Source organism: Elephantulus edwardii, unplaced genomic scaffold, assembly GCF_000299155.1.
Source record: "Elephantulus edwardii isolate Elephantulus edwardi_28Jun2011 unplaced genomic scaffold, EleEdw1.0 scaffold00010, whole genome shotgun sequence".
Classification (NCBI taxonomy): domain Eukaryota; kingdom Metazoa; phylum Chordata; class Mammalia; order Macroscelidea; family Macroscelididae; genus Elephantulus; species Elephantulus edwardii.
Genome location: NW_006399760.1, coordinates 4,923,813 through 4,932,751, shown reverse-complemented (window position 1 = coordinate 4,932,751; position 8,939 = coordinate 4,923,813). Strand labels below are relative to the sequence as shown.

At 37.8% G+C, this 8,939-nt stretch overlaps 1 protein-coding gene across 1 annotated transcript in view; it reads left to right on the top strand.

Annotated features, from left to right (window-relative positions):
• Positions 1 to 8,939, top strand: part of LRP1B (low density lipoprotein receptor-related protein 1B) — a 2,414,068-nt gene that overhangs the window by 2,167,214 nt on the left and 237,915 nt on the right. The window contains exon 67 of the mRNA XM_006880809.1: positions 5,876 to 5,992. Coding sequence (XP_006880871.1) covers positions 5,876 to 5,992 — 117 coding nt within the window. The remainder of the gene's footprint in view (positions 1 to 5,875; positions 5,993 to 8,939) is intronic.

Below are 8,939 nucleotides of genomic sequence, written 5' to 3'. Positions count from 1 at the left end.
CCAAGCAAACTAAAACTGTGAACAATCTCAATCTCCTCACCATCCATTATGAAGCTGCTAATTGGCCCAGTGGTGGGAATCTTTGTTTGCTTGATAGTGAGTCTCAGTCCATACTGAAAACTGTAGCGCCTTACCTTCCACAGCAAGTGCTTCAGGTCCTCCTCAGTTTCAGAAAGCAGGGTTGTATTATCTGTATAATGCAGATTGTTAATGATATTTTCTCCAATCCTGATGCCACATTTCTCGTCAGAGAGCCTAGCCTCCCAGATAATCTGTTCTGCATAATGATTGGAAAGTATGGAGACAGGATACAGCCCTGGTGTACACCCTTCCCAATATTGAACCATGCAGTATTTCCCTGCTCTGTTCTGATGACTGTCTCCTGGTCCATATATACATTCTACATTAGCACAATCAAGTGTTCTGGGATTCCCATTCTTCTCAGAGTTAGCCACAATTTGTTATAATTCAATTCCACTACTGGGAATATGCCATATTGTGGATTTCTTTACCATAACAAAGAGTTTGAAATAACACAAGTGATCATCGACAAGTGAATGCCTAGAGAGCTTTGCTATATTCACACAATGGAATTCTTTGCTACATTAAAAAATAAAGAACTCGTGTAATATAGAAAATGGATAACCCCGGAGGACAATATGCTGAGTGAAATATCTCAGTCACAAAAGGACAAATACTGCATAGCACCACTTTTGTAAAGCTGGTCTGGGCATAAATAATGTATACTGTATTGAAACAGATGTGGGAGAGAACTGTTTAGGAGGAATATATGATTTTTATTATCGTCATGACAAGAGTCAAGAATTAAAGCCACATAGTGGAGTGGACTTAGGGGGCCATAGAGTATAACAATAATTTTCTTTTCTTTTCTTTTTTTTTTTTACTTATCAAAGAGAAAAGAGAACTGGGGTGGAGGGGTGAGCAGGGAGGAAAGTGTGCAACAATCAATGAGTGGAAATCCAAAGTCTCTGTAAGCTTTCATTAAAATAAATAAAAAGTTGAAAAAAGGGGAAAAAGTTTGCTGTTGTTATGTGCCATCGAGTCACCTGTGACTCATAGCGACCCTATTTGCAACAGCCCTAAACTCTGTTCTATCCCTTGCCAATATATTGACTCTGACACGCCTATCACCATGACCCTAGTGACAGAATCAATCCATCTCCTCCTCAAGGGCTTTCCTCTTCTGCTCTGTCCCTCCACTCTTCCATGAATGACGGCCCTCTCCAAGGACTGGTCCCTCCTTGCAACATGTTCAAAATATGTAAGATGGTGCATCAGAATCTTTGCCTCCAAGTAGCAGCCTGGCTTAACCCTCTCAGTACAAACTTATTTGTTCTCATAGCAGTCCACGGTATATTCAGTATTCTTCTCTGACACCACAGATCAAAGGCATCAATTCTCCTTCTATGATCCCTAGTCATTGTCAAGCTCTGTGATGCATAGCAAGTGATTGCAAAGAACATGACCTGTATCAGGAACACCTTAGTCACCAGAGAGACATGATTGCTTGTCAGTACTGAGGAGGGGTCTCTAACAGCAGACTTTCCAATCACAATACGTCTTTTGATTTCTTGGCTGTGGATGCCAAGAGCGTTGACTGTGGTGCAAAACAAACAAAAGCTATTAACAGTCTCAGTCTCTTCACCATCCATCCTGATACTGCCAGTTGGCCCAGTGGTTAGAATCTTTGTTTTCTTAATATTGCACTTCAATCCATGTTGAAGGCTGCATTCCTTGACATTCTATAGCATAATTTATTCTGCATGTAGATTGAAAAGGTATGGGGATAGGACACATTTCTGGTGTACAGCCTTCCCAATTTTGAACCATGCAGTGTTTCCTTGCTCTGTTCTGATGACTGCTTCGTGGTCCAAATAATAGGTTTTGCATTAGCATAACCAAGTGTTCTGAAATTCCCATTCCTCTCAGAGTCAGCCACAGTTTTTTGTTGTCCACACAGTCAAACGCCTTTGCATAATCAATGAAATAAAGATAGACATTCCTCTGGTACTTCTTGTTTTCAGCCACAATCCATCTAACATTAGCTCTGATATCCCTAGTACCACGGCACCTTCTAAACCCAGCCTTCGCTTTTGGCAGTTCTCTGTTGATATTCTGTTCCATTTGTTTTTGGGTAATCTTCAGAAAAGTCTTGCTTGCATGTGATAACAATGATACTGTTCAACCATTTTTACACTTTTTTGTATCACATTTCTTTGGAATGAGAACAAATATAGATGTCTTCCAGTCAGTGGTTGTCCTCCAGATTTCCTGACACAACTTGGTGAGCATACGTAGGGATTAGAGAAAAAAAATCAGTAGTTGGAAAACACAGAATTGGTGACAGAAATTAAACTGAATGATTGAATTTTGCACGATGATTTATTCATTGAAAATACATTTTATAAGAAACATAAACCCAGGTTCTACACTTGGATTTCACCTGATGGACTGCAAAGGAATCAGTTTGATTACATCTGTGGGAAGAACCACTGGAGAACCTGACTTTTACCTGTGAAAGCAAGGCCAGGTGGTGATTGTGGAACAGACCACCAACTACTCATATGTAAGTTAAAGCTGAAGGCAAGGAAAATTAAATCAAATCCATGGGGACCTAAAAATGACCTTGAATCTATCCCATCTGAATTTCAAAACCATCTTAGGAATAGGTTTGTGGCCTTGAATACCAATGAGCGATGACCAGATGAGTTGTGGTAGGATATCAAGAGTATCATACAGGAAGAGTGCAAAAGGTCATTACAAAGACAGAAGAGGAAGACACGAACAAAATGGATGTCAGAAGAGACCGAATATTGCACTAAAGCACAGAGAAGCCAAAGCAGAGGGAAGAATTCAAGATACTAAAGAGCTGAACAAACAAGATTTCAAAAGGCAGCATGTGAAGAAGACAAAGTATCACAATGACATGTGTAAGGAGCTGGAGTCAGAAAATCAAAAGGGTCAAACTTGCTCAGTATTTCTTAAGCTCAAGGAACTGAAGAACAAATTCAAACCTCACGTTGCAATACTTAAGGATGCTTTGGCCAGAATATTAAATGATCCAGGAAGTATTAAAAGAAGATGGGAAGAGCATATGGCGTGATTATACCAAAAGAAATTGGCAGACAGAAGAATTACATGAAAAAATGTATAAGCAAGAGAGTATAGTGATGAAGGAAGAAGTTCAGGCTGCATTGAAAGAATTGGCAAAAAATAAGGCTCAAATATAACTACCATGTAGTTATTTTGAGTACTTTAGAGTTCCACCTCCAACATTTGAAGAAGGTCAAGTACTGAAGTCTTCAATATGGATTGAATTTCAACATCAAGAAAACAAATATTCTCACCACTGAGCTGATTGGTAGCATCATTATAGATGTTGAAGAGATTGAGTTTGTTAACAGATTCAGTTTGCTTGAATCTACAACCAACAGTCTTGGTACCAACAGCCAGGATATTAAAAGACAAATTGCATTGGGAAAGTCTGCTGTTAGAAACCTCTCCAAAACACTGAAGAGCAATGATGTCAATCTGGAGACTAAGGTGCGCCCGATATAGGCCATGGTCTTTGCAATTACTTGCTATACATCAGAGAGCTGGACAATGACTAGGGATGACAGAAGGAGAATTGATGTCTTTGAGCTTTGGTGCTGAAGAAGAATTTTGAATATACAGTGGACTAATAGGAAAACAAACAAGTTTATCCTGGAGAGGGTGAAGGATTCTGAAGCTTCATCAATACTTTGGACATATTGCAAGGCGGAATCAGTCCTTGGAGAGGGATGTTATGCCTGGGAGAGAGGAACAACAGTATAGGAGAGGATTATCTCGATGAGATGGATTAATTCATCATTAAGGTAATGGGGATAGGTGTGTTGGATACAGTGAAATTGGCAAGGGATAGAACAGGGTTTAGGGCTGTTATATAGAGGATTGCTATGAGTTGCAGATGACTTGACAGCACATAACAACAGTAACAACAACCTTAGAGTTGGAGCCTACCTGCAGCTGACTCCTGGTGGGTTTTCAGAGGCAGTTAATTGTATGGGAGAAGATTAGCTGCAGAGCAGCTAGTGGTATCAAACCTTGTGCCTTTGGGATTGCAGTGCAGCCTCTTGCCACTAGGCAACCCGAGCTCCCATAGGCCGAGTTTTTAAAATTTTAAGATTATTAAAGGAAAATATACCCTAACTATTCATTGAGACCTATAATTTTATTTTTAAGTTATGTAAGAACTTTATTTTTTTAGTTTCCTACTACTTTATTTACAAAATTTGAATACATTGTTACATTGTTTTCAAGAACATTTTTTTTTAATATCCTTCACCTCTCCAATCAAATTTCATAACCCATGATTGATCCTCCCACCCGCCTGCACATGCACAACCTCTGCTTCCAACCTCTCCCACTCCTCTTGGATACTCATAATCATTCTACAATAATGGTTTTATACAATATTTATCTTTGTGGGACTGAGTTAGTTCACTCAGCATGATGCTTTCTAGTCCCACCCAAGTTAGGTAACAATTTACAAAATCATTGCTTCTGTGTGGTGCATAGTATTCCATTGTGTGAATGTCCCATAATTTCTCAATCCATTCCATTGTGGTGAGCATTTGAGCTGTTTCCATGTTCTTGGGATGGTAAATAATCCTATCAACATTGGCGTACATATCTCTGTTCCTCAGTTCTCATTTTTTAGGGCATATTCAAGTAATGGGTGGCTAGGTCATATGGAATTTCTATGTTCAGCTTTTTGATGAAGTACCAAATACTATTTTTATACAATTTTGAGGTATTAGGGTTTTGCTTTTCAAAATGTGTTTCAGTGATCAAGGGCATAATTAACTTTAGAAAACTTCTTAAAAGTATAGAATATCAGACCCTTTTCGAGACTTGCTTAATCTTAATTTCCATTTTAACATAATTTTTATGTTTTTTGTAGGTATAAAGAAACTTCTTTATACTGTCAATGGGTCTTAGGAAAATTTGAATATAGAGGATTTAAACTTTTAATTCATTCTATTTTCCCAATTTTTTTTGGTTTGCATACTTTCATTCTGTCATGTGTTTCATTCATATACATTGTGTTTTAAAACAATTCTTTTTATTGCACGAATTCTGTCTCTTCTGATCCTAAGTTATGTATGTTTTAAAAATCACAAAATGAACTTTAAATACGTACATTTTAATGTGAGATTCATAACAGTGGAAATATCAACAAGTTCCTAAAAACTATGAGTCTCTGTTTTATCATTTGTAAATAGGAGAACTAATAATACTTTCCTTGGATATTCTGTAGAAATATCTAGAGGATCCAGTGAATTATATTTTATAACTTTTCCAGTTTTGTACAAATGTAGAGTATATTTTGTGAGTTTCTGAACAGATACAAGTCATGACTTTAAAATTATAACTGATAAAAGACTTTTTGAACTGGAGTTTGTTAAGGATGAATATAGAGTGGCAGACTCACATTTGGATTAGTAACTACTTTATGATGTTTCATTACAAAAATAAAGAGGGAAGTTAGAGGGAGTGTGTTAAATGGAAGCATCGTCTGCATCTTCAAAGTGAAAATTTAGGTTGACTTTCCTTTCAATTAATCGAACAATTTGTGATTGCCTTGCAATTGAAAATATGATTAATAACAATGTAAAACAGGATAGAAACCTCAGTTTTCTTCAGCATTTGTTTAAGTTTTTTCTCAGACTCTGTTGAGGGAATCCAATCCGTGGTTGGATTCAGATCTAAGGAAATTTCTGTCTCCCATGACATTAGAAATGGCACAGAACACTGTTAGAAAATTGTTCATGGAAGCCAACGGTGGAAACTCTGATTCTTTCTATTGCAGATAAAAAGACTTGTGGGCCTCATGAGTTCCAGTGTAAAAACAACAACTGTATTCCAGATCACTGGAGATGTGATAGCCAAAATGACTGCAGTGATAATTCAGATGAAGAAAACTGTAGTAAGTATCTCTTGCCTAATAACATCACCATGAAGGTTCTTCTGATGGCATAGGCTGTAGTGTAAGGCAATGCTAACCAAAAGATCAGTTTACCTGACGGTTTTCTCTATGAAAGGAATATGGCCAGGATCTTCCCATTAAGATTTACTGTCTCAGAACTTCATTGGAAGGTTGCTATGAGTTGGAAATAACACAGTGTGAATTTGAGTTTTCAACAGCAATGTGAACTTGACAGTCTATTTAATAAGCAAGATGGCATATTTTCAGTGTAGTGGAAGTCTAAATTTCAACCTTTCATGCTGCTCAAAATTTAATATAAACAGTCACACATGGACAAGGATATTTAGAACAAATGGATCTTATTTTCAAATGGGAGAATTATTGAAATGTTCATAGCAGAAGTTATTTTCAACAGTTGCCAGAATTCATATAAAAGTAACATGAAGCTTAAAGCAATCCATTAGTATGCAATGAAGGAAGTCCTGGATATGAGTTTATACAATGAGCCGAATGATGTGGAGATGCCACAAAGCATATACTTTAATATATTCTTTAGGATATTCTTTAATATATTCTCATATATTTAAGATAGTATTAATTTAATTTCAGTCTCAAATCCTTTTACACTTACATATTTACTCATGAATGTCTTTGGGTCGAATATACTTTATTCTCCCTATAGTGAATAACTGTTTTTTCCGCAGTTATTAACTGTTACACTTTATTTTGCATGAGGAAAACCATCCTTTGATTATGCAGTTCCAGAACTACTCATATTCACTAAGGAAGAAATGAAGTCAGTAGGCCAACATTGTTTTCTTCAAAGCCCATTCTGCAAGTATCACATAAATCTACAACAACACATGGAACACGGGTTGCCTTTCAATATATGAAGTACCTGATGAAGAAGGGTTCACAAAGGTCAGACTGAAGCACACAAGTAAAAATCCAGTCCATTCTAGATCCATTTGCCCAGCTATTTCATACAGCATTTTTATAAGCTGGATCCCAGCTGAAATTCTGTGTAGGATGTTCCTGTTGCTGCCAGAGTTTCTGCCTCTTATTGCTGAAGTTCTGGTTGCAAGACTATCCTGTCGCTTCTATCTTCTCATCAGTTAGCCATCTCTCATTTCCAGTTCCTCTTGTGCCATGTGATCAGTGGTAGAGCACATGCAACTCCTCCTGAAAGCTGCAGTTACAGGGACATAACTGAATAGCCACTTCTCTCTAGTCCATTCCAACTCATGGTGACCCTCTGTGGGGTTTCCCAAGTTGTAAATTTTATGAGAAGATACCACCCATCTCTTTCCTACAGGGTATCTGACCTCGGAGTCAGTGGCACAACAAATAACGCACTACACCTCCAACTCTCCTTTATTCCTTGCAGAGTCCAAGTTCCTTCATTCATTCCCTTCTTTCTCTTTATATTTGTGCTATGAATTTTTGTACTCTATCACTTTCAAAGTTGTGCTGCTACTCTGGCCTTTGGTTGAGGCTTCAACCACTGGTAGTAGCAAAGAGGCCTGCAGAGAGCAGCTTCTCAGTATTCCCAGAGGCCTGACTCTGCCAGAGCAAATGTGCAGCCCCAACTTTACAAGAACCTTTTTGATCTAACTTCAGTTTCTGGTCCAGTGTGCATTAAAACTTGCTTCTTAAAACCTTTCACCTCACATCAGTGCTAGCATCAAAGCCTTCAGCCAGTGTGGGAAGTGATCAGGATATGTTCAGGATGCTCTTCTCTGAAAAAATAATAGCATTATTGTTATCTCCTGAAAAAAAATTATGTAACATAGTCATAAACAAATATTTATCTAACAATTTCACTTACTAAAAATTATTTTTCTTTACACAGTTGTATATAAAATGTGACATTTTTCTCTATTTTCAGAACTAATTTCTAAATAAATGTATTATAAGCACTTTTTAAGAACAAACAAAACCTCTCTTGTTTAAAGAAAAAGAACAATATTATTGCAAATGATGTGTAACTTAGAGTTGGTTCTATTGCATAGTGAATCTGTAGGAGAGTAGGGTTGTTTTATAGGGTTTCCTATATTTGAATCCATTGTTTGTTAACTTGCTAAAAGTCATAGTTGACTGGCTGATGCCTAACAATAACAACAAATCTTTGTAGGGACAAATCATCTGATATTTTCTTTCCTGGATGGATGGGTGAATTTGAAATTCTGATATTATTGTTATCAGTTAATTGCCTAACTGCTGTGCCACTAAAACCCTTTGTAAGGCACCATGTTCTTGTTGCTATGTGCTGTCGAGTCACCTGCGACTCATAGTGAACCTATGTACAAGGTCCCTAAAGCCAGTTCTATCCTGCATCATCTTACTGTCTCTGACGCATCTACCCCCATTCTCCCAGCCACTGAATGAATCCATCTCATTGAAAGTCTTGCTTTCCTTTGCTGTCCCTTTACCCTCCCAAGCAAGACATCCCTCTCCAAGGACTGATTCCGCATTGCAGCATGTCTGAAGTATGTCAGATGAACCTTCAGAATCCTTGCCTCCAAGGAGCAGCCTGGCTTCACCCTCTCCAGGACAAACTTGTTTGTTTTCCTAGCAGTCAATGATATATTCAATATATTCTCCACAGCTCAAAGGCCTCAATTAGCTAATGTCAGATGGATCTTGGCTGAAAGCAGAGAGTACCAGAGGAATGTCTACCTGTGTTTCATTGACTATGTAAAGATATTTGTTGTGTAGATCACAACAAACTGTGGTTGACTCTGAGGAGAATGAGTATCCCAGAACACTTGATTGTGCTTACATGAAATCGATACTTGGACCAGGAGGTAGTTGTCAGAACTGAGCACATAAAGACTGCATGGTTCAAAACTGGGAAGGGTATGTGCCAAGAATGTGTCCTATCTTCATATCTTTTCAATTTATATGTGGAACAGATTATCTGGGAGGGTGGTCTCTATGAGGAGAA